The sequence below is a fragment of the Chiloscyllium plagiosum genome, unplaced genomic scaffold (genome assembly GCF_037043375.1).
Source record: "Chiloscyllium plagiosum isolate Xiang-an unplaced genomic scaffold, Cpla_swu_hap1 HiC_scaffold_37, whole genome shotgun sequence".
NCBI lineage: Eukaryota > Metazoa > Chordata > Chondrichthyes > Orectolobiformes > Hemiscylliidae > Chiloscyllium > Chiloscyllium plagiosum.
This window is the reverse complement of record NW_028270175.1, coordinates 33735718-33762625: the sequence shown is the minus strand read 5'-3', so window position 1 is coordinate 33762625 and position 26908 is coordinate 33735718. Positions and strand designations below refer to the sequence as shown.

General features: G+C 39.6%; 1 protein-coding gene across 8 annotated transcripts in view; it reads right to left on the bottom strand.

Moving 5' to 3' along the window:
- disp3 (dispatched RND transporter family member 3) overlaps window positions 1–26908 on the bottom strand; it is a 492179-nt gene that overhangs the window by 31835 nt on the left and 433436 nt on the right. For 6 of the 8 annotated variants that reach the window (XM_087980574.1, XM_087980573.1, XM_087980578.1 and 3 more), the window contains 6 exons: window positions 25488–25607; window positions 23348–23484; window positions 16167–16348; window positions 10275–10405; window positions 7112–7284; window positions 5651–5777 (listed from right to left, as the gene is read on the bottom strand). In XM_087980574.1, coding sequence (XP_087836700.1) covers window positions 5651–5777; window positions 7112–7284; window positions 10275–10405; window positions 16167–16348; window positions 23348–23484; window positions 25488–25607 — 870 coding nt within the window. The remainder of the gene's footprint in view (window positions 1–5650; window positions 5778–7111; window positions 7285–10274; window positions 10406–16166; window positions 16349–23347; window positions 23485–25487; window positions 25608–26908) is intronic. The other 2 variants (XM_087980579.1, XM_087980581.1) reach the window with 1 other exon arrangement.

The following is a 26908-nucleotide window of genomic DNA, read 5'->3' as shown; positions in this document are numbered from 1 at the left end:
AAAATCTCTCACTGAGGATGAAATTTTTAAAGGACAGAAAATTCTGGAACACATGGACGACTAATCCCATCACCAAGAGACTTGGTGTTCAGGTACGTAGATCTTTAAAATGTCACAAACTGGTGCAGAAAATATAAAACAAAACAAATGAGATTCTGGCTATTTTATCTAGAAGATTGCAGTATAAGGATGCAGAGATTATGCTGCAATTTATCAAAACCCTGGTTAGAATTCACTTGGACCACTGTGTGCAGATCTGGGCACCGCACTTTAGAAAGGCTTTATTGGCTTTGGAGGAGTACAATACAGGCTTACAAGAATGATACCTGGACTTTGGGGATTAAGTTATAAAGATTGAGTAAATAAATTAGGCCTGTTTTCTCTCGAAGTTAGAATGTTAAGGTGTGACCTGATCAAAGCCTTCAAGATTTTAAAAGACAGGTTAGGTAAAATTAAACTATTTCCACTGGTTGGGGATTCTAGAACTAAATAGTTTGAGAATTAGGGCTAGACTGTTCAGCAAAGATGAACTATCCTATAAAGGATGTTAGATTTCTTTTTGTTAAGCAAAGGTATTATAGATATGGGCCAAAGACAGACATATGGAATTCATGTGGCCACAGATCAGCCATGATCTCATTAAACAGTGGAACAGGCTTGAAGAGCTGAATGGCATACTGTTGTTCCTACATTCTTTGGGTACCTTCTCTATTTTTCACTTACAGTATTTTACATTCTAATCAAATTGAGTATTGTATTCACTGAAGCAAGGAATGTTAGTGGTTGGGGCACAAAGGAGACTTATTTCGAAAAGCTTGTGTTAACATCAAGCAGTCTCAAATATTTATCCTCTTCAGATATGCTATGACACAGCTCTGCAGCAGGTGGGTCTTGAACCCAGATGTCTTGGTCCAGAGGTAGGGGGACACAATCGCTGTGCCACATGAGCCCTATTAAGGGAAATTAGATGCCGGGTGAAACTCAGCTTAATCTGCACCAGTAGTTGCATCTCAGCACAAACTCCTGAACAGTGGGGCTCAATGCTCAAATGGGATTTTTCTTTTCACCAATTCTCCTGTGTTCCCTCACAGCAATTAATGTAAGGTTACAGTTGTTTCTTTGCTAGGGGACCATGCCCATTAGGAACAAGGCTCCATTAGTCAAATTCATAAAAGTACTGGCAAATTTCTCTTGATATTTCTGATATTATTAGATTTTGCATAAAAAAAAAAAAATAATTGCATTTATGTAGTGCCTCTTATAACCTCAGGACTTGCAAAAGTACATTTGTTATTGTTGTTATTGTTGCAGTTTTGAAATATAGTTACTGCAGTGATTTAGAAAAGATGACAGCTAATTTCCATACATGAAGATTCCAGAAATAGCAATGTAAGAATGAAAAGATAGTTGTTTTTTGAAATGTTGATTGAAAGATGAATATTGTTCTCAGAATAGTGCCATGAGATCTTTTACATACAACTGAAATGGCGGATGGAGCCTCAATTTAAGTTATCATGTGATATCTATTATTTGATTGTACTATAAATTGTCAGAGAGAGAAAGTGAGGGCTGCAGATGCTGGAGATCAGAGCTGAAAATGTGTTGCTGAAAAAGCGCAGCAGGTCAGGCAGCATCCAAGGAACAGGAGAATCGACGTTTCGGGCATAATTCCTGAAGAAGGGCTTATGCCCGAAACATCGATTCTCCTGTTCTTTGGATGCTGCCCGACCTGCTGCGCTTTTCCAGCAACACATTTTCAGCTATAAATTGTCAGTACTACATTAGAGAGATAACCCAAAATTTCTGTGCTCCCTTTGGATTGGGATTAGATCCTAGAGCTGTCTGACTCGGAAGAAGTATGCTCCTAACCGATCCAACATTGACACACTGAGAAGGATGTCATATCATTTTTAAAAATCCATTTATGAGACGTGTGCTTCACTACTTATTGCTGAACGCAAAGTGATCTTGAGCAAACTGTGGTGAACTGACTTCCTAAACCCTTACATCTGTTTGGTAAGATAGACACATTAGAAAGGGAGTTCAGAATTTTGATCCAGTGACAGTGAAGTAGCAATGACATATTTCTGAGACAGGATGATGAATGACTTGGAAGGGATCTTGCAGGTCGTGATGTATCCATTTATCTGTTGCCCTTGTCCTTCTAGATGGTAGCGGTCATGAGTTTGGAAGATGCTGTCTAAAGAACCTTGGTGAATTTCTGCAGTGCATCTTGTATATAGTACTGAGCTTTGGTGATGGAGAAAGTGAATTCTTGTGGCTATGATGCCAATCAAATACGTTGTTTTGTCTAGAGTGGTGTCAGGCTTCTTGAGTGTTGTTGAGGCTGCATTCATTCAAGTAAGTGGGGAATATTCCATCAAATCCCTGACATGAGCCTGATTGATGGTCGATAAGCTTTGCACGTGAATTACTTGCAGCAGGATTCCTATTGTCTGACCTGCTCTTGAAGTCAGAGTGTTTATATGGCAAGTTCAGATTGCTTTCTGATCAATGGTAACCCTACAGGATGTTGATAGTTGGTTATAGTAATGATAATGCTATTGATTATCAAGGGATGATGGTTTCATTCATACAGTGAGTTTTACAGCATAAAAAGGTCCTCCAGCCCATTGTGTGGCCAATGGTCATCAAACACCTGCCCACTCTATTTCCATTTTCCAGCACTTGTCATACACATGTGCTATGCCATTTCAAGTGATCTTCCAAATATTTTTCAAGTGTTGTGATGATTCTCACTTCTAGCACCTTGCAGGCAATGAGTTCCAGATGACCTCTGGATGAAAGAAATCCTTCATTGAATCCCTCTAAACCTCTGACTCTTTACCTTATATCTATGCCTCAGGTTATTGATTCCTCTATGAAAGGAAAAGGTTTCTATCTATCCTAGCCATGCCCTTCATAATTTTGCTCACATCATCCTTCCCACAGTGTTGTGACTAGAACTGCATACAGGCTGTGGCCTAACTAACATTTTGCACAGCTCCATCATAACCTTCCTGTTCTTGCAATCAAAAGCATTTAGTAATATAAGCAAGTATAGCCTTATGCTTTCTGAACCACCTTATCACTTGTTCTGTTGCCTACAATTATGTGTGGAGATGTACACAATGGTCCTTTTGATCCTCTGTATTTCCTAGGGTCTTATAATTTATCTTGTACTCCCTTGATTTATTAATCCTTCCAAAATGCATTACCTCACACTTATCAGGATTAAATTCCATTTATCATTGTTATGCCCATTCAACTAACCCATTTTGTAATCGAAGGCTTTTCTCCTCACTATTTACCCCACCATTCATTTTCTATCATCACTAATTGTGTAAAATTACAAATCAAACTTCTTACATTCATGTACAGATCACTAACATACACTACAAACAGACATAGACTTCATATCTCAAAAACAAACTTTAATTATCAACTTGCCATTAAGCAAATTTGAATCCAACTTGCCAAATTGCCCTGGAACACTCCTTGGCCAATTTCCTACATAAAAGCATGTGAAAAGCTTTATTAAAGTCCAGATGAGCTATATCCATTGCACCACCTTCATCCACACATCTAATCACCTCTTCAAAAAACTTAATTAAGCCAGTTAGTCATGAGATTCCTTGGAAAAAGCTGACTATTTCTGACAGGTAAAAACAAGGGCTGCAGATGCTGGAAACCAGAGTCTAGATTACAGTGGTGCTGTAAAAGCACAGCAGATCAGGCAGCATCCAAGGAGCAGGAAAAGCCCTTCATCAGGAATAGAGGCAGGGTGCCTGCAGGGTGGAAAGATAAATGAGAAAGGGGTGGGGGTGGGGAGAAAGTAGCATAGAGTACAATGGGTGAATGGGGGTGGGGATGAAGGTGATAGGTCAGAGAGGAGGGTGGAGTGGATAGGTGGAAAGGAAGCTAGGCAGGTAGGACAGGTCATGGGGACGGTGCTGAGCTGGAAGGTTGGAACTGGGGTGAGGTGGGGGAAGGGGAAATGAGGAAACTGGTGAAGTCCACATTGATGCCCTGGGGTTGAAGTGTTCCGAGGTGGAAGATGAGGTGTTCATCTTCCTCCTCTTCCGCCTCATCTTCCGCCTCTGATATCCTTGCCTCTCCAAGAGATTCATTTTTTCCCAATAGTTTCCTTACTACTGGTGTTAAGACTCCTTACCTATAGTTGCTTGAGTTATCCCTACCACTTAGCCATACTTCATTTTTAATTAATCCAGTCCTTCCATAATGTTTTCTGTCTCCAGACAGGATTTGTAAAGTAATGTGAGGGCCTTTGCAATCTCCTCTCTTGCCCACCACATCACCCTGGGATACATCTCATCTGGAGCTGGGGACTCATTCAATTCTAAGCTCACTAAACCTCCTCCCTCTCAATTGTAATTTGTTCAAATATATCACAGTCCTCTTCCCTGACTTCTATACCTATAATGTTCTTCTCCATCATGAATAGAAAAGTAAAGCAATCATTTGAAACCTTACCTATATTTCCCAACTCAATCCACAGTTTGTAACTTAGGTCCCTATTAGGCTCCATACTTTCCCTGGTTATTTTCTTGTTCCTAATATTTGGATTTTCCTTTATTTTACGTGCCACTGTTTTTTCATGCCCCCTCTTTGCTGTTTATATCTTCTCACACTCTCATATTCAGAGCCCTCAATATCTACCATAAGCTTTCCTCCTTTTCCTTATGCAATCCTGTATATCCCCTCGATACCCAAGGTTCTTTGGACTTTACGTCTCACTCTTTAGCTTTACAAAAATGTATTAGCTCTGCACTTTCACTATTTCTTTTGTGAAATATTCCAACTGCTCTGGTTTTCAATTTCTCTGGATTCTGCTTTATCATATTATAATAAATGAGTTGTGGTCTCTATCACTAAAATATTCTCCCAGTGACACTTCTACCACTTACTGGTTTTGTTTATTAATATTCGGTCCAATATTGCTCTGTCTCTTGTAGGAATTTTGACCTACTGGCTTATATGCTCTGCTGGATACATTTTAAGAATTCCATCCCCTCTAGGCCTTTTACACTTAGTCTATCAATCTTGAGGAAATTGAAATGCCTTACTATTACTACCATATTATTTTTACACTTCTCTGAAATTTGTCTATATATTGCAGCCTTCTGAAAGTCCAAGTAAACCACATCCACTGGCTCCCTTTATCAACTCATTATTGTCCATGCCATACACAGGGAAAAATCTACCTCAGGAGCAAATTAACTCCTGTCTTCCAAATTTGTATGAATCCAGGCAGAAAATAACCTTGCAAACATTGCTAAAAATAATTAGGTTACGGATTGTCTTGGCAGATAGCAAATCAAAAAGTGGACAGAAAGGCAGAAACAGGGGTCACAGAAGAAGGTTGCAAACATACAAATCATCATGTAGGAAAAGGTTATTTGGCCCATCAAATGTGCTTCACATTATGATGGCTGAAGACGTCATGGATATAAGATTTCTTGCTCCCTCCCAAAACCCAGCTCCCCCTTGCCTTCACCGAATCACTACACCAATATGTAATTTTCTGCAGTACTTTGTAGATTGACCCTGTGGTCCTCTAATGATTCACTATCTGAACTGACTCTTCCAGATAGTTGAGTTTGGCTTTATACGTATGTTCTTATCTCACCTGAAGGTAAACACTGAGCACCTCCTGGCTTCACCAATTCCGAATTACTGCTGATAGCTTTGCAAATCTTACACAGATTTCCAATTTCTTGGAACAGGTCAAAACTCTCATCGTAGATGACACTGCCCTTTCAGGAGAGAAAAAGAGTGGGAAAGAAAAATAGATAATTAAGAAATTAGTCACATTTCTACATCATAATTTAGCTTATCTCATCCAAACATCATATATTCCGTGACCTTAGTGGACCCAGGAGACCACCATCCATGGCAAAGCAGCTGGCCTGATTGGTACTCCATCCACCAACTTAAGAACACATTGCCTCCAATATTGAGGCTGCAGAACATACTACCTACAAGCTACACTTCAAAAACTTCTAAGCCTCTTTTGACAGTGCATTCAAAATGTGTCACCTTGACAACCTAAGAGAAGGGTAGCAGATGAATGGGAGTATCACCACTTGAATATTCCTCTCCGACCCACAGGCAAATCTTGGCTTGGAACCATGTTGCCATTTCTTCGCTGTCACTGCACCACATGGGTTGCAGAGGTTGAAGAAGACAGCTCACCACCACTTTCTTGAATGAGATTAGGATGGCCATCAAATGTTTATGTTGTCAAAGATACTCATATCCCTTGAATGAATAAAAGTACAAAAGCTTTTTATTGACCAACTAACTCTCCTGTGATTATTCAGGAATTTGTTGTGACAATCCCCAGTGGTTTATTGGCAATTTTTAAAAACTAGTAATTGCAGGGCATTGCTATAATTTAAAACAAAGTGGTTTCAGGGATATGGTCATGTTTATTAAGGCCAACATTTGTTACTTGTTCCAAGTTGCCCTTGAGAAATTGGTAGTGAACCTCCTTTTTTGTCCACTTCAGTGTGATAAAGGCATTTCATTAGTGAGTTCCAGAAATTTGACCTGGTGACAAGCGACATCCCTGAGTCAGAATGATGCATGATTTTGGAGTTCAGAAGTGACTGTGTCCCCATCTACTGCTGTCCTTGTCCTTGCAAATGGTAGAGCTTGTGGGTTTAGTCAATAGGTTGCTCATGGAAGGTCAGGTACTTTCTACAGAAGCATAGTCATTCTTTGGTATTGGAAAATATCATAAATGGATCATTAAAGAAACACATCAGAAGAGATCATGCAAATAAAAACAGCATTAGAGAAATGGAAGGACTGACAGGCAAGCCTATCTTGCTCTATAATTCCCATCTATCAGCAAGTATAAGAAATAGAGGGTGAGCTATTCACTGAATTACTTTCATAGACTCCATAGTGACATTTTAGGGAAAATGAAAGGAGTCTTATCCTTTAAAAACAATTATTGTGTAAGGTTTTGAAGTCCGTATCATGGCTTTTATGACATGTAGACAGGGTAACTTTGGAACAGATCGTTGGCAAAGGAAGAATACACACAACTTGAAAATAAAATGATTCAAAGGCAGTCACATACCATATCTGCTATCACATGATTATCTTGCTTTCTTGTGCGATTCACTCCCAAAATCCCAAACACAACGAAGACCATAGCACCTGTGTCCACTAGAGGACGCACTGCTGGCTTCCCACAGCCATCGTTCATGCAGGGATTGAAATCAAATGTTGGAGCTTCCTCAACGTTCGAGACTAAGAATGCAGAACAAAATGACATAATTAACCAAGACATCAGCACCTTTTATAAATTATACACTAGTTTTACAGGCACTGTTTCTCATGATAGTCAAATTCTTTCTTTTTGATCCCTACTTTTTATAAAATATAATTCTCCTCTTCCTGTTCCTTTTCCTGTCGGTCATCCAAGGGTTCTTGAGGATGTTAGCAATGTCAGTCTGAAACTAGCCGTTGTATTCTATAGCGATATTTGCCAGCCACACCTTCCATCCACCAGTCAGTGGATAGTTTGGAATTCACCAGCACTGCTTGCACCATGCCATTTTAAAAGCCAGTAGTGTGCATTTGGACAAGGACTGATGATCCAGAGTTATCCTGCACGGTTCCTGACATTTGCACCTGTTGTGACTCGCAGGGGGGAGTTGGCATCCTGTTTTGTGGGCAGGGTACCGAAAGTCCCGCTGATGCAGTGGTGCTGATATGGGACCTCCTCCTCCTACAGGAACACAAAACCATGTCAGCTTGGCTCAAGTTTGTGACCCAGGTCAGTACAGTCTAAGCCATCTGGAGAAATGCCCAGCACTGTAGGAAGAAGGTCAATGAAGAAGGTCAGTGTAGGAAGAAGGTTACCTTTCCATTTAAGTGCTACTCTCTGATATCTCACAATACTCTAACTTAGCTGTACTGGCCACTAAGACTATATTGTATTGCTCTTACTATAGCACGCAATATCTTCCTTGACTCCCTGTCACCGAACCCCCGACACCACTAAACAGTATACTATCTGTGCTGCCAACTCACTCACTCAGGGCACCTCCCTACCTGCACCCATTATAATAGCTTCATCTCCTGTGGTACCTGCCTTTCCTTCATTCCATTTGGAAAACAGAAAGAGTCAAGACGGGATGGTGTGTTGCCTATCATTTGGCTTTTCACCAATTATGAGGACAGGCTCTGGACTCTGACGGTGCCAAGCCGCTGACTAACCATGCTTAAACTCCTGTACTGGTATTAGTGGCTACCAGTTTATTGTTACAGGAATCCTCAGTTGAAGGCTAATCCCCTTGATTTGACTGAGGCATGCTCACAACAATGACAAGCTTCCTGGCTTTGGTCTGTGTTAAGCAGTAGGCATGTCTGTAGTAAAATGAGCTGGTTATCTCTGACTGAGGGACAAAAGCACAAAAAGTGAAGCAAGGCAGGAATGCTATGAACAATCAGGGAGGCTTATAGTGAGTGAGTCCTGTGACAGCAAACAAACAGCCAAGAATGCAGCCTGGTTCTCTGAATTTCAATTTTGCTTGCAGAATTAGCACTTTATAAAATGTATCTTCGAAGTCCATATACACAATATCAATCACATTATTTCATTAATTCTCTCTGTTACCTCATCAAACATCAGTCGTGTCAGTTAAAATTTTATTTCCCTTTAGGTGATAGTAGAATCCTTGTCTAATAAAGGGCAGCACTAATTTGTGAATATTTTTGGATATAAGTTGCTTAGGAAACTAGGGAAGGCAAGAAAGGATGTAGGAAGGCAATGTTACTTAAGGTGAACATTGCAGTACTGGAACATAAGCTAGAGCTGTCAAAGACTAGTAGGTTTGAGTTAAGGAATAATAGTAGTGCTATTACACATTAGGTTTTATTCTTTCAGGCACAGCCCAATGGAAAAGAAGAGAAGCAAACACACAGGGAAATTCAAAGTGGTGCAAGGAGTATAGAACAATGGAAATGAGGGACCTCTAATATTCTACTCTTACATAAATAAGGTTAGCACTGGTGTATAGGGCAGAATGGCGGAAGAGTATTGGAACTGTGTTCAGGAAGATTTTCTTAAACAATACATTTCCAGTCCAAACAAAGGAGGAGACATTGCTGATTGGTTCCGTGGAATGAGGTAGACCAAGAGGATCAAGTGTTAGGAGGGAAGACTAAGGAAACGATAACCTTTGTATCATGAGGGTTAAACTATTTATGAAAAAGGACAATGAACCTAGCTGTCTTCCAAAAATCTAACCTTGCACTCTCTGATATTTCTTATATGTTGCCTCTTGGTGAATCATTTAAACTGACAATATTAGTTTTCAGATGTGCATTGATGATACACACCTGTTTAATCTCACCACCACATCTCTTGATCTGTCACTGATTTCTAAATTGTTACATTACTTGGTTAACATTCAACACTGATAAGCAGAAATTTACGCCAACTAAATATTACCAAGTTCAAAGTTATTATCTTTAGTCCTAACACTAACTGGGTCTGGCCACTGATTCCATTTCCCTTCCTTCCATCAATCAGAATGGGCCAGTCTGTATGCTAGCATGATGTCATATTTGACCCCAAGTCGTGCTCTTGACCACATATGCATTGTCTTTAAGAATGCAATATTTCCATGTTGATAACATCACTTGATATTTGCTTCACCTAATTGGTTTGTGAAACCTTCACCTTTTGTTACCTCTAGATTTCACTATTTAGCCAAGGCTGGCATGCATCCCATGTTCTATTCTCCACAAACTTGACATAATCAAAACCTTATTGCCTGTGTCCTAACTCACACTAAATTCAATTCATCCAACATTGCAGATCTTGCTGATCTGCATTAATATTTAAGCATTGCTTTGATTTCAAAATTTGCATCCTTGTTTCAAATCACAAATTGTCTTGCTCCTCCCTATCTCCATAACCTCTTTCAATCCCACAATTTTCTAACATAATCCCATTCTTCTAATTCTGGTCTCCTCTGCATCTTTTAACCTCTCCATCACTGCCGTACCTTTCGCTGCTGAGGTTTTAAGCTCAGGAATTCCCTTCCTAAACCTCTCGGTATTTCTACAAAGCTCCTTAAAACTACACCTTACTTTTGGTTATATTTCCTAATATTTACTTATGTGCTGTAGTGTTGAATTATTTTGGTGACATTCTTATGAAATGCTTATGAATTTATCACTATGCCACAGGTTTATACAAATACAATTGATTATTGTTGTTAACATACCTTTCTCATCAGGAACATAGAAAAATCCTTTATTTGGACCATTGGGTCCGGCACTAAGGATGCAGCCAGGTGGTGCTAAGCAGATACGACTGTGATAGGGAGTCTTCCGCAGCTGAGCAAAGTACAGCTTCCTAAAACAAAATCCAGAATTTAAACTGTGAGATGAACTTGACATGAATAAATGTGCCTAAGTTGGAGTAGGAATTAATACTTTGGATGTGCAAATCTTAATTATTGGCAAAATATGGGATCAACAGACCTTCTCAAATTGGAAGGTCTTCTAATAGCACAAGGAGACAGCCCTGTTCAAAACTACTGTTTAAAATTACTATTTTCAAGAAAAGCTTTCAGCTAAGATAAAAGTATGCTTTACCCCTTCACTCATGATCAGCGAATATATTTGGCAACACAATTGCAGAGATGCTGGCCAGAATTTAATTGGTCTTTGGAGTTACAGCTAACTAGAAGGATAGGTACAGTGACATGGGGAGACTTCCGTTGGCAGACCTGACAACATCACCCCACCATGCTATTTGCCACTGGCAGGAAAGATGTGGAATGGCCTATCCATCTGGACCCCAACCATTTAAGTGGTCAATTAAACATCTCTTCCCACCTCAACTGGACAACCCTCCACTGTATGGGGGAACTGTCAGGTACACTCTGCAGTCCATCTCGTAGGTGCATGAGATGAGTGTGCATTGTTTGGCTTATGAGAAGACCCTTGGAATAATGGCCACTCCATCAGCACAATGAAGGCAATTCCTGCCCCGAGTGACCCAGTAGCCTCAGACCCACTTACCTTGCTTTAACATGTACCCTGTCTTCCAAAGCAAGGCTCAACAATGAATATCATTCCCAGTAGCTACTAAGGTCACCAAGCTGCTGAATTTTTGAATGACCAGGCGTCTCATCCAACAGTCACTGTCCTTAATATGACATCACCCTTGGTGACTGCCATTTAATTGGCAGTAGCTGGTAACACACGGCTCATGTCCTATGGCCCACAAACAGGAGCCGCTCCCTGCTTTCAGGCATAGCAGTAGGATCCTAGATATTTCAAAAACTTCCAGCCACTGAGTCTTAAAGGAGTTAGGTTATGGAAGTGTAATGCAACATTCCAATGGTTCTATGCAAAATCAAGCAACTAAGATGCTTATTTCCTTATCTGTGGTTGCTTAATCAATCTCAGTTGAAGTGTAGCAACTTGTTACAAATGTGTCAGAGTTGCTGAGTTGAGCTGTGGGTTTTGAATGAATAGCCAGGATTTCTGCCTCTGATAGGATTCAGGTAACCCTTGTCTGAACATTTACTTACATGGATGTTGGGCAAAGATAGATATGGGCTCAGTTATGAGGTGTCTGATAGCTGAATAGTACTCAACATTCATTGTCTGGCTTCATGAATTAAGAATGGCCACTTCATTGACTGACTGAACAATCTGTAGTTCCTGTGGGACCAGCCGTATCAGAGAAAATGGGACAAATTCTAAACTATCTTGACATAGGGAACTATGTATTCTAGTGTATTTTATCCTACAAACTTCAGAATCAATTTTCAAATTAATCTTGGATACATGGGCTGATTTTTTTTTCTCTTGCAGTAAATTGCAATGCTACAGGGACCTTGATCTTTGTTCTTTGTGTAATAGTGTGCAGTGCAAAGCTATCTCTATCTGTTTCTCATTCATAGAAATGCAGGCCTCACTGGCTAGGCCAGTATTTATTATCAATTTCTAATTACCCTGGAGTATTGGTAATAAGTTACTTTCTTGGTCCATAGCAGTCCATGAGGTGTAGGCATACCCACAGTTCTATTAGTGAGTGAATCCCAGGATTTTAACATTGAAGGAACAGTGATATAGTTTGAAGTCTTCATGATCGAAGACACCAATAATATTCCAATGATAACAGATAAGCAAGCTACTCATGGGAGGAAGGATCTTGCAACAATCTCTATCACGAGGGACAAAATATTTGACAAACTGAAGAGATTAAATACAGACACGTCACTAGGCCCTGATGATCTGCATCCAAGAATTTTAAAGGAGGTGGTTGCAGAAGTAATGGAGACATTGGCTGAAATATTCCAGAACTCACTGAATTCTGGTTCCAGCAAATTTGAAAACTGCTTATGTAACAAGGGAGGTACACAGGAAGCAGGAAACTGTGAGCCTCACATCTGTCATTGCTAAAATGCTGGAATCCATTACTAAGGAAGAAATTGGGCATTTAATAAAATTTAATGTAATTAAATAGCATCATACATGGTTTTCCAAAAAACAAGTAATGTTTAACAAATTTTCTAGAGATCTTTGAGCATATAACAAGCAGTGTTGATCAAGGGGAACTGGTAAATATAAAATAAAACTGGTTTGTTTGGATTTTAATAGGCATTAGATAAGATTCCATATAAAAGTTTATTACACAAGAAGGAACCCATAGTAGTGGCAACATATTAGCATGAATTGAGGTCATTGAAAGTATTTAAAGAGGAGGCAGATAGATTTTTGAAATATCAGGGAGGTATGAAAGAGGAGGTTTGGCCTGGTGCAGATCAATTATGATTACTGAATGGCATGGCAGGCTTCAGGGGCTGAATTGCCTACTCCTGTTCCTATTTCTTATGTTTGGAGTCAGAATGATGTACAGCTTGGAAGGAAACTTGCAGGTGATATTGTTCCTATGTAACTGCTGACCTTCTAATTGATATAGGTCATGGAGTTCAAGAACTGATGGAAGAGCCTTGGTGAGCTATTGTAGTGTGTCTTGAATATGACAGTCACTGCTAAGACAGTGTGCCAGGTGTGGTCAAACTGAAGGTGGAAGGTGGGGATGTGTCAATTAAGTGCGATGCTTTCTCCTGGATGTGTCAAGCTTCTTGAATTTTGTTAGATCTGCACCCGTCCAGGCAAGTGGAGAGTATTCCATAATATTCCTGATGTGTAGATGAGGGACAAGCACTGGGGAGAGGAGCTACACCCCAAAGAAAACCTAGCTTCTGACTTGCTCCTGTAGCCATAGTATTTTTGTGGTTGGTCCAATTCAATTCCTCGTCAATAATAATTTCAGATGTTAATAGTGGGGAATTCAGCTATAGTAATGCCTGTTGAACCTCAAGGGGAGATGGTGAAGTTTTTGCTTGCTGGAGATGTTATATTGCTTAGTATTTAGTATATTTGGCACAAATCTTGGAGGCTCCCTGGGCTGCATATGGATGTTAATAGTGTCAAATATTGTGCAAACTTCTATGAGCATCCCAGCTCCTCAACTTTTGGTGGAGGAATGGTTATTGATGAAATAACTGAAAATGGTTGATCCTAGAACAGCATGTGAAGAAAGTTCTGCCTGATATCATGGGACTGAGATAATTGACTTGCAACAACCACAACCATCTTTCGTTGTGTGAAGTATGACTCTAAACAGTGAAGAGTTTTACACCTCTTTCCAATTAGCTCCAGTTTTACTAGCTCTTTGATTCAATTGGGGATAATTTTGTATAATGTAGCAGTCAAATGGTCATCTCATATTTAAGGGGCATTAACATGGTGTGGTGAGAATAGAGACGATTGATTGGTGAGAAGGACTCTACTGAGATTGGGTTAAGCCATGCTCTTGGTCCAAATTGACTGAACACTCCTCAAGCATGTTGGAATTTAGCTTGATGCTCATCCTGAGTATAGAACATTAAGAATCTGTTCTGACACCACTGACATTCCTTACCTCAAACACAAAACATTTTCACAATTTGTTTTCTCCAGGTGCTATGTGGGCAAGGGGAAGACACAGAAACAAAGCAGGCCATTTAGCATCTTGAGCATGTTCTGACATTAAATTAAATTATGTTTTATCTGTATCTTAACTCCACCTACCTTCCTTGGTTCCTTAATATTTTAACATTGCAAAATATACAATATGTATATAAGTATAGGTCTAACAATCTGAGTTCTGAAATTTGTAATTCATCTCGGTTGAGCAGAATTTTGAGTGGGCTGGGTGGTTGGGGGTGGGGATGGGGTGGGTGGTTGGAGGAGTTAATGAGGAGGTGAATAGGAGCTCCAGCTTTCCACTATCCTTTTCTGAAGAAGTAGCCTTGGTGTCACCTTTGGATAACCTAGCTCTTCTTTAAGTTTCTGTTCCATTCTTTTGGTAACACCCACCAGAGAAACAAAAAACAGTTTTTCTGGACTGATTTTTCTGGTAAAATAATTTCCCCAGTGGGATTTGAGATGCCCAAATTGCCATGCCACAATTTTTACACAATTTTCTCATTAATCATGCAATTAGCTTTTATGGTGCCAGTCTTGTGGAATCAAACAGAAGGCGAAGCAGCAGTACTCTCTGTTGCTGAAATATGATGTTCATACTGCTGGCGTCATATTTGAACTCAAGATTCACAGTAATTTAGGTGCTTCAAACTAGGAACTACCTCTCACATTGTAATTTTAGACTGTCACCTCTGAGGATATGGCACTGTAAGGTAAGTTAGCTTGACAGTTTACTGGAAGAAACCTGAAGGTGGTCATGGAGGGGATGCTGGAGAGAAGGACAGTGCTGTATCCTGCTGACCAGGCAACAGGACCAGCCAGCTTGGTCTGAGATAGTGTCTGAGTCAATGCAATGCTTGGTATGAAATACAAAAGACAGCAGTGCAGAAACAAGATTAATGATCTCCTGTGCATTGCGAGGTGCCATTATCTTTTCTCTACTAATTCACACTCGCAGGGTCACCATTCACTCTGTATCAGCCACTACATATCCTTCTCACCAAGGCTTATGGACTACGGATCTCAAGAATGGAAGCAAAGTGTCCACTCAATGGCTCTCACCTACCTCATTCTCTTAAATTACCAACTCTCCTTGCCCTATGAGATTCCTATCGATTCACCATGGCCCAATCCATGGACTGGAAAGGCTCTGGCAGGATCAAGCACCTAACTGACCTTGGCCAATCCCTTGGGTAACACCCTTGACTGATTGTGATGGTACCTATTGACTGCTGGACTTTCACACAAGGCTATTCAGTCCAACATATGCAAAGTGTTTGTTGTGTAAACTGCTGGCACATGCTATTGGTGTGACATCGATGTAGCGCAGTATGATACAGCAACATGTCAACCTCTTGTAAGAGAGTGGTTCAAGAGAATAGCTCACCATCACCCTCCAGGACAAAGTAGACCACTTGCTTGGCACTGCATTGAACACCTTCAATATTTATTTCCTTTAACACAAGTGAACAGTCGCACCAGTGTATACCACCTAGAAGATTCAGTACATTAACTCACTAAGGCTCGTCTTACAGCATGTTCTGAATCTGCAACCTCTACCACCTACAAGGTCAAGGGCAGAAGATGCTTATGAATATCATCACTTGCAAATTCCTCTCCAAGGTACACACCATTCTGACTTAGTACTATTTCAAAATTCCTTCAGTTTCTCTAGATTAAAGTCCTGGATCCTTTCCTAACTGCACTCTGGATGTACTCATTGCATCAGGACTGCAGTGGTTCAGGAAGGTAGCTTCACATTCTCAAACGTAAATAGGGATGGACAATAAATTATGGCATAACCAGTGAGACACACAGTCCATGAATGAATGAAACAGAATCATTTTAAATAGTTCAAATGTATACCCCATAAGAACAGGATTAGGCCACCTAGCTCTTCAAGCCTATTCTGTCATTCGAATAGATCAAGGCTGATTTGCAGTTAAATTAATTTACCAACCTTAGTTCTATGACTTTGATGCCTAAGTAAAATCAGTGTGGATAAATGGATCGAAGGTTCAATTCTTAATCTTTGATACTCCAGGGAATGCATTTTGGCAGGTGGGGTGGGCAATGAGGTAAGGCAAGAAATGCAAAAGAGACACTTGACAAATCTTATAACTTACTGAGTGTGACGTTGTTTAGTGGCTGCTGCATAGAAATGGAAATCAAGATTCCAGCCTTTCTTTTTATTGCATGATAATGATGTGATCATCCATTTCTTTGGACACTTGGGACTTGGCAACCCAACAATGGAAGAGCAAACTGTCAGCTTCTTTGTAAAATTACCGTAGGGTGCTGTGTAAACCTTAGAAGCAGAAAGAGATAATCAAAGTGATTATTATAATTCAGATTGACATTATCCAAGGTCCCTTAATGCAGAAAAATGTACCTTGGTGTATTTCAGTGGTGAGTAATTAATCAAAAATGGACACTGAGGAAGATATTAAAATGAGGTGTGGTTGGCTTTAAGGAGAAGTGAGAGGTAGTGTTATGAATTTGAAGACGTGGACTGTACCTTTAAGGGAGAGTAAATGCTGTTCGGAACTGAGAGCTTTAAAACACCTGTGTTGTGACTAGATAACAGTCTCAGGGTGTAATGGAAAATTGAAAATATGCGTTTGGCTGTGAAATGGATACCTGAGTTGGTTGCTGTTTTGACAACAATTCGAATTTAACAATTTAAATTATGCCCTAGGATACTAAAACCCAATTGAGTTTGAATTTATTGTTTTGCCAACAACGAACCAATGAGATGAACCAATGTTGGGGATATAAAAAAAGGCAGGTATTTTGAATATTGGAGACAGAGCAGCTGCCATTGAGAGAGAGCCAAGAAATTAGGAAATACTCTCTATCAAAGATACCTTTTCATATGAAACATACTCGCAGTAAAAAGAAATAAGACAACCCAGGGAGATCTTCAGCTGGAAGAAGACAGATACTGAAGTTGACAGCTGCTGTGTGGTTTTGAAATTAATATAATTTTCATAAATGTCTTATTGGAACAGCATACTGTTGTAGAATTTGAGACAGGTAATAAGTAGTTAAGAGAAAGGGGGGCTTAGAGTTGAGAATAGTTGTTGTTTAATGTTCACTTTTAGAGTTAAAGAATAAATTGATATTATTTTCTTTAAATAGTGGAATTTGGGATTTCCCTGTCACTTATAGTTTAACAGATTATGGGGCAAGGTGAGCTTTCCTGGTGTTTGGTTTAATTAACAGAGGGGTTCACTGCTATGTCGTAACAGTTTGGAAGCTCAAGTCTGAGATTTGGGCAGATTTAGACAGATCCAGTCTCAGATTTGGACAGATTAGAACATATTTGGGGTAGGAAAGATCCCAGCAGATTTGAACACTTGCCGATTAGTGTCCTAGATCTTTAAATAAAACGTAGGTGAGACCATTTGTTTAATTTCAGTTACTTGTCGTTGGTTAAATTGAAAATAAGAGAAATGGCTCTTCAGATTGCTAAAGAGGTTCTGGGGCTTGAAGTTGCTGCCCAAATTTCCTAAGAAAGTTTAGAAAGACAGAGGGAGGACGTAATTTTACAATTAGCAAATAGGTTAGAGTTGCTTTTAATCAGGGATAAAAGCAAAGCTGAAATTGTGATGGAGTTGGTCAAGCACTTAGGTACATCAGAGAAACAGACAAATGAGTAGAGTTAGTAAAACTTAAATTGCAACTGAGACAAATGGAAAGTGCTAAAAGTAAAGAAAGAGAAAGAGAGAGAGGAGAAAAAGAGAGAGAAGGACGAGAGAGAGAGAGGAAAAGAAAGGGAGAGAAGGTTCTTAGCTGAGTAAAGAGAGAGAAGAAAGAGAAAGAGAGAAAGGGAGAGTGAATTTGAACTTCATAAGTTGCAAATTAGTCAGGAAAGTCAAGTTAACAGGGTGGAGATGAAGGCAGAAGTTAGTGATGTATACAAATATGTTAAAACAATGCTACATTTTACTGAAAAAGATGTCAAAGCCTTCTTTATTTCATTTGAAAAATCGGCTAGGCAGATGGAGTGGTCAGAGAACTTGTGGGTAATGCTAGTTCAGATTAAACTGGTAGGCTGAGCGAGTGAGGTATTTGCAGTGCCTCAAATACTTGAGGGGTCAAGAGATTATGCAGATGTCAAACAGACTACTTTGATTGCTTATGAATTGGTATCAGAAGCGTACTGACAGCCGTTCAGAAACATAAAGAAGGAACCTGGTCAGACTTATGTTGAGCTTGAAAGAATTAAACATAGTCATTTTGAAAGATGGTGCAGGCCTTAAAAATGGGTAAAATCTATGAGGTTCTAAGAGAGATTACTCTGGTGGAGGAGTTTAAAAACTCACTTCCAGAGATGATAAGAATTCATGTGGATGAACATAAAGCTCAAGAAGTGAGAAGAGGGGCAGAGATGGCAGATGAATATGCATTGATGCATAAGGCAAAATCCAGCTTCCGGCAAGAATTTCATCTTGTGAGCAATAGAAACTGGGAGAAAGGTATATCCTACACTACAAAACAAAGAGTGGAACACACTGGTCATAGTTTACCACAGGTGAAAAAAGAAGCCCAAGTGGGTAAATAGGGGGTGAAAGTCCTCAGGTGTTTCCACTATGGTAAGGTGGGACATGGAAAGTCACGGTGCCGCTTGTTAAAGAAAGGCACTGTGGGAAAAGATGTGGTAAAAGAGGCTAAGCCAGTGGAATTATTGAAGGTAGTAAAGGAGACCCCAGGAAACGTCGAGGAGCTGCAGGAGAGTGCACAGCCTAGGCAGGGAATTGGTATTGAGTTAGTGTCTGCTCTTTATAAAGACATCGCCTTTGTGTGTAAGGTTTACTCAGGAAGAACATGGGGAGAAGGGAAAGAAGTTATAGTTTTTAGAGATACGGGCTCTTATCGGTCTCTAGTAGTAAGGGATGAACGTATTTGCACTCTTTCTTACATGTTACCCAAGAGAGTGGTAACTTGTGGAATAGATGAATAGAAATTTAGCGTTCCCTTATTTAAGGTCAGGTTGAAGAGCCAAATCAAGACTGGGGAAGTAACAGTGGGAGTGATTGACAGAGTGTCAGCTCCAGGAATACAGTTTGTTCTTGGGAATGATTTAGCAGCATCCAAGGTGGGAGTGACACCCCTTGATGTGGAGAAGCCAAAAGAAGACCAGTAGTGGGCGGCACGGTGGCACAGTGGTTAGCACTGCTGCCTCACAGCGCCAGAGACCCGGGTTCAATTCCCGCCTCAGGCGACTGACTGTGTGGAGTTTGCACGTTCTCCCCGTGTCTGCGTGGGTTTCCTCCGGGTGCTCCGGTTTCCTCCCACAGTCCAAAGATGTGCAGGTCAGGTGAATTGGCCATACTAAATTGCCTGTAGTGTTGGGTAAATGTAAATGTAGGGGTAGGGGTATGGGTGGGTTGCGCTTCGGCGGGTCGTTGTGGACTTGTTGGGCTGAAGGGCCTGTTTCCACACTGTAATGTAATGTAATGTAAAAAGTGTAATGTAAGACCAGGGAACTGAGAAGTTAAAAGAAAAACACCCTGGAACTTTTCCAGACTGTGTAGTAACAAGATCCCACTAGCATAATTCACAGCAAGAAGCAAAAACTAAAGAGAAAGATAAAGGAGTTGAGGTTTAGTTAGCTGATACCCTGTTTGATGTAATAATGGTGCAGGAAAAACCTGAACTGGAAGAAGCTCAGGCAGAAGTGTTTAGTCTTGAAAGGCTGATGGGCTTACGACAGAAAAATGAAACAATAAAACATATATATTGATGCATACTCAGAAAAGGAATCAGAATGTATTCCTGAGGTTATTATCTTATAGATAGAATCCTAAGGTGAAAATGGAGACCACTGCAGGTTAGTGCAGAGGGGAAATGGGCGGAAGTGCACCAGATTGTGTTGCCGGTAGCACACAGACAGGAGATGTTAAGGGTAGCTCATGAGTTACCAGTTACCAGTAGGAGGTCACCTAGATGTGAGGAAGACTCAGGCTAAGGTACAAAAGCATTCGGGAATTGGCCTGGACTGCACAAAAATGTGGTTAAAGTTTGAAGTAATATGTCATACGTGTTAAATGATAGGTAAGCCACAGGCAGCAATGAAACCAGCATCTTTGTTGCCAATTCCCGCATTCAAAGAACCTTTCATGTAGGTTATGATTGATTATGTAGGTCCCCTCCCTAAAACTAAAAGTGGGAACCAGTACTTGCTAACCACAATGGATGTGCCTACTAAATTTCTGGAGGCAATTCCATTATGGAGTATGAAGGTAAAAATGGTGGTCGACGAGTTAGCAGCTTTCTTTACATTGTATGGGCTACCCAGAAAGATTCAGTCAGACCAAGAATCTAATTTTACTGCTAGGCTGTTTAAGGAAGTCATGGATAGTTTAGGCATATAGTCCTTTAAATCAAGTGCATACCATCCTGAATGCCAGGGAGCTTTGGAAAGGTGGCATCAGACCCTGAAGACCATGTTAAGAGCATACTGTCAGGATTATCTGAATGATTGGGACAAAGTTATCCTATTTGCATTGTTTACCATTAGAGATGCCCCAAATGAATCTACTCAGTTTACTCCCTTTAAATTAATATTTAGACATGAAGTGAGAGGGCCTTTGAAATTAATTAAAGAAAAATTGACAGGACCGAAGTCAGAGATCTCACACTTGGATTATGTATCTGAGGTGAGGGAGAGGTTAAATTGGGTAAGTATGTTAGTTAAACAGCAACTGAAGAGGGCACAGGATAGAAATGAAGCAGGTGGCACTTAGAAACTCTAAAATTCAGACGTTTTCCCATGGGGATGATGTATTAATACTGTTACCAGTGGTAGGAGAGCCCTTCAATGCCAGGTTTAGTGGTCCCTATCAAATTTGAGAAACACTTGAGTCAGAGAAAAAGTTAGTAAAGATTCTGGATAGAAAGAAAACTGTATTGGGTATGTGTCACAATGTTGGTCTTTTTACAAGTTTACTATGCCCTTGACTTTTTTTCCAGAGAGGGGGTAGTTGGCCAGGCTCCAACTAAGCTGGGTTTGAAAGGTGTATTGGGGACCTTTTTCGTTTAATCCTATCAGATAATGCCTCCAGCCTGGGGCTTTCATGTCTTAAAGAAAAGATATAATCAAAGGGGAGTGGCCAGCTGTGTAGCTAGCCTTCATTTAGATTAGAGGTTTTGATTCAGTTCAGCAGCAGTGTAGGTGAAGAAAGGCTGCTAATTCTCTCCCTTCTTCTGCTCTTCTGACTTTGTAACCTATACGCTTTTTGTGTCATTCTTACTCTTTGTGCTGAGGCGTTTATTTATGGGGACTGTTGCAAGTATTTTCTGAACAGCATCATTCAGTTGGGATAGTCTGTTGAGGTTTTGGATAGAATAAGTTATCTTGTATTCTATTTTCTATTCTTTTTGTTTTATTCTGTTCTTTTGTAAATAAATTCTGTTTGTTTAAAACTTGGCAGTAGAATCAGCTAATTCACTCCGGGAATATCCACTATACACTTATTAAAAAGAAAGAGCAAATTTACAGTCTGGACTACCTGCTTAAAACTGTTTTTACCGGTCAGGTCTGGTCCATGACATATGTCATGTGAATATGTTGAAACCCTACGATAATAGAGACAGAGAACTAGAGAAATAGGTGTTAATTTCTGCTCTGCAGAGTGAGGAATCAAATCTAGATGTCATGGAGTTTGATGTGCCTCAAAATATGTTAAACAATGAGGAAGCTCGACGATGGGATAGGTTAGTGAACTATCTGTCTCAGGAACAAAGAACCCAGTTGAAAGGTTTGTTGCAGCAGTATAAGGACATATGCAGGAATAAGATGGGGAGGATGAATACGATTGTGCATGAGGTGGAAGTAGGGAATGCTGTCTAATAAAACAACACTCCTACAGACTGATCCTCTCAAAGCCACACAAGTCCAGAAGGAAATGGATGTGATGCTCAACAAAGATATCATCGAACCAAGTCAGAGTGAATGGAGTTCACCGATTGTGTTAATTCCCAAACGTGACAGGACGCAACGATTTAGCGTGGACTATCAGAAAAGGTCAATGCAGTAACAAAATCAGACTCTCATACCCAATATCAAGATTGGAGGACTGTGTACAGTAAGTTGGACAGGCAAGTTACATCACAATATCAATACAAAGTGATGTCTTTTGGAATGATGAACACACCAGTCACATTCCAACGACTCATGAACAGATTAACAAACTGTGCAGTTTATCTGGATGATGTAGTGATCTATAGTGGGTCATGGAAAAGTCACATGGTATAGTTGGCAGAGATTTTTGAACGATTCCGAGAAGGGTTCACTGTCGTGTTTAACAGTAGAGAGGCAGAAGGATGGAATTCTAGTGTGTCGGTCTAACTCATTAGTGGGGTAGCTGTAAAGGATTAAGAGGATAATCCCATTGGAAACCAATCTGAAATGGGAATCAATGAGGGTGACCAAAATTCAACAACTTAATTCTACTTAATTTTACCAGCTGGGGGTGATGATTTATGTTCAACCATTTCTGTATTTTTATTAACTACCTTTACTCAAGTGACTTTATTTTTATCACTATTACATGCAGTGGTTAGATATATTAGTATGAGAGAATAGTTTAGCAATTTTAATTGATGTTTGTATCAAAGCATTTTCTGGCAGAAATCATTGGAATACTGCCTAGGGATACCGAAGCCAAATTTAGCACTCTGTTATGGGATCAGCTCCCAATATGGATTAGGGGTCAATTTCGTAACAGTTATTATTCAAATCTGTAAGAGGAGTCATCAGTGTATTCTGCCACAATACAGCTTGTGCCACAGAAAAATTAATGCAATTCATTGGGAAGGTGATGTCATTAAAATATGGTGATGATATTACATAGAACTTACAGCGGAACAACAGAACATTCAGTTCTAGTAGATTGTATGAGTACATGTACCATTCAATGTTTTCCTACCTACTTCATCTAATCCTTTCTCAATATCTCCCTTTGTACTTAACTTGTTTGTTTCTGAATGCATTCATGTTATTTGCTTCAAATCCTTGTGTGTAGCAATATTCACATTCTAACCACTGTGTGGATAGAGGTCTCCCATCCGTATTCCCTCTCAATCAAAGTTTATTTACAGCTTCTAACTTTTTGGCTCCTGTAAGTGCTCCATGACTACCATAAAAATGTTTTGTTCATTTTGTTCTATTATGTCAGCCCAAGTTTTCCCTCTTCTAAAAAATCCTAGTTGATGCATTTTTTAAATTATAAACTTCTTGATGCAGTTGTTACAGTTCAATAATTCTAGTCTATTCAAAAAACATTTTGCAGGAACTCACTTTAAATGATGGGATCTCCCCATTCTTTGTTGATGGCAAATGCCATGGCCATGGAACAGAGGAATCCAAAGAAAATCTGTAGATGGCAGGTTGGACATCATCTTCATACTTGGTGACATAAACAGTCCGTAAGGCACCTGAGAAAATGTATTCAAATTGCAAAGATTCTAGTGATAAACAGAAATTGCATGTTCCAAGGGAAATATTAGAACTCAGCATTTCTCTTTTTTATGTTTTCTTTCTTCTCATCTTGATTTTTTCTTAAGTTTTGAAATTTTGTATACACTTGGTGAATTAGTGGAAGACAGAATTGAGCTACCTGTATTGCCAGTGGAACGAGAAATGTAATGCAGCAACATTAGCCACAGAAAGAAGACCTGTAATGATAACGATGAGTTGCCCACTTAAGGAGGCTAAAACCCATTGGATCTAGATCTGACAAGATTTTTAGCTCTTTGATGCCAGCACTGCAGGATGAAATGAGCTAAATTGACATTAGATTTCCCCATTTCCATGATGTTAAAATATGGTGATGATATTACATAGAACTTACAGCGGAACAACAGAACATTCAGTTCTAGTAGATTGTATGAGTACATGTACCATTCAATGTTCTCCAACCTACTTCATCTAATCCTTTCTTAATATCTCCCTTTGTACTTAACTCGTTTGTTTCTGAATGCATTCATGTTATTTGCTTCGAATAATTCCTGAAAATTCAGGAATATTTTCAATTTTTGAAATAGTTTATATCATACTTGTTCACCAATGAATTGCTGAATATTTGGAATCAGTCACCTGAGGTCAAGTTACCACTATTCACACATGGGAGTCTAAATGTTGGCACCAAAGAGGGGATTAATCGTGTCTTCAGAACATGTTAAAGTGTGTGCAGATTCTAGCAGGTGTAACTAGGAATAGGAACCTTAGGTAATTTTTCCTATTCAGGTGTTGGGTCTTTTTAGTTTTGCACCTCACATGTGTGATCGAATTCTACACCGTATTAAGAGTAAGATGTCCACAATTCCCCCAGATAGTTGAAGATCCATTAATCGGCCCAAGCTGCGTCTTCCACCCCATTTTGGGAAGTGGTCTCACTCTCTATTCTCTGCAACTGGGATTACATTCAGTCCCCAGAAGAAATTGTTTCTGAGACTAAACACTGAGTTAAGTGAAAGTGATGGGTATTGCCTGGGTCGGGGTGGAGAGGTAGAGGTGTGGTATGGTGGGGGAGGGGGGCATAGACGGCAGGATTAGACCTTTGGAAGGAAGGGGGTGCATTTTCAAGATCTTGAAAATGGGGACCCTGCAAACAAAGTAGCCTTCCATTGCCCACAACCACCCAAGAAGTGAAACCTGTTGGGTTTCCCAACTGTCGCTGATGGCTAACAGGGAAAACGTTGTAGTGACTTGTCAAGAAATCCTGCAATTAGCATGTGGGAAAAGGCAGCTAAATCCTCCATTTACCTGTGTAAAATTGTAGCATAGAGTGGGTAGGCACCATAAGCAATACCTATGGCATTGGATCTAATTTTCTGGATCTCTGGACCTGGCTACCAACAACACAGCCCCACTTTCCCATCCCGCCCCTGGGGAAGTATAACATTCAGGTCAAGGTATGACTTCCTCCAAAAGTAAAATCTGAGTTGTTTTAGGAAAGAAAGAAAACTCAGCAGGAACGAAGTAACTTTAAGTGGCACAAAAGCAGTGGCAGCTGAGTCTTAGTACTATTTACAATATAGGGAATAATAAAGCAGATAAACAGTCAGTGGAAAGGAGGTTTGTACTGAAGGGGATGCTAAAGGCCAAATTTATCCATTATTTTTAGGGCAAATGATTTCCTTCATTTAGATCAGGTCAGAAACAACCATTTCCAGCACCTTAAAGAGATTTTATTGTAAAATTATAACATAATACCAACAATGCACAAAACCTATCAGGTTTACTGTTTCATATTATGCCATTTAAAACTACTAGCCCCAAGTGTAATTAAAGTAACATCCCTTTCAAGCTAAAAAACAAATGCTTTGACACACTTTTTTGGTTCAGACACCAATTTCCTACTACCTTGGCAGAAACAGGCAACAATTTTGGAGGAGAATTAGTAAGGACAAGCCAAAAACATAAGGGCACATCTGACCTGTGCCTGTATTCTGTGTCGTACCTCGTTTATTCCATGGGAGATTCTCTCCTCGTTTCTTCTTGTCTGAAGATGTTCGCATGTTATTTAGCAGAGGTTGCGGCTTTTCCTGAAACACACCTATTGTATAGAAGAATGCCAATTAGAAAACCAACATATCAGCATACACTGATAACTGTAAACTTTAAATATTTACAGATTTTCATATTGGTTTACTCACATAGTAAAACAAACACATCCAGCAAGTATTAGTAAAAGTATCATGATTAGTTTTATCTAAATTCAATATCTAGGGTGGATATTAGGCTAATTTTTGTGAAGTGAAAATGGCCACATACCCACAGGCTCCTTGAACAGGAATGCTTAGGATTGGAATCTAGTTCCTCTATGGTGCCTCAGGTTTAGTTATTACAAACAAAAAAAAAAATTGCCACTAGTATCTCAGCATTAACTGATCCATGATATAGAAGACATTTATATGCCCCATTGTTCTTGTGTCATTTTTTGAAAATACCTATTTACCTAATAATTTCCTTTCACTATTTCCTTTTCAAATATTTATCAATTTTTTTTAATATTGTTATTGGTCCAATTCCACTACCTTTTCTATTAGGGCATTCAATGCCCTAACAACCATTTGTATGGAAGAATTTCTTGTATCCTCACCTTTTATTCTCTGTTGATGGTTTTAAATTAATGTCCATAAATGCCCTCTAGTTTAGTGACAGACTGAGCAAAAGCAATAGGTACGTTAGACTATTATTTGATTTCCATCATCAATTAGAGGATGCAGCTGCAAAGTGATGCACAGAAACATGCATGAATACTGTAGCTTTAAACCTAATAAACCATCAATCTGCACAAAATAAAACTCAAGATGCATTAACAAATTAATGCAAACTTTATAAGTGGTTTAAAAATGAGACTTTTATATTGTAATATCTCGAAGTATAACATTTGATTTATACAGAATATATTAGGCGTGGTTTATAAGAGGAAAAAAGTTAAATTATTCCAACTGTGTACTTCTTTTTGGAGCAAATATGTATCTGGAGGACGGGAATGTTTCCTCTAATGTATTTGTGTTGGTCTTGACAAAAACAGAGTACAGTATACACCGTCAGAATATCTCTGTCATTCAGCTGCAGAAAGCATTATGTGTAATATTGCTAAGGCTTTATACGCAGAAGCAATCTTTATTTACACAATCTGAGGGGTGGCACAGTGGCTTAGTGGTCAGCACTGCTGCCTCACAGCACCAGGGACCTGGGTTCAATTCCAACCTTGGGCAACTGTCTGTGTGGAGTTTGCACATTCTCCCTGTAGGTTTCCTCCCACAATCCAAAATTGTGCAGGTTAGGTGAATTGGCCATATTAAATTGCTCTTGGTGTTCAGGGATGCATTGGTTAAGTGCATTAGT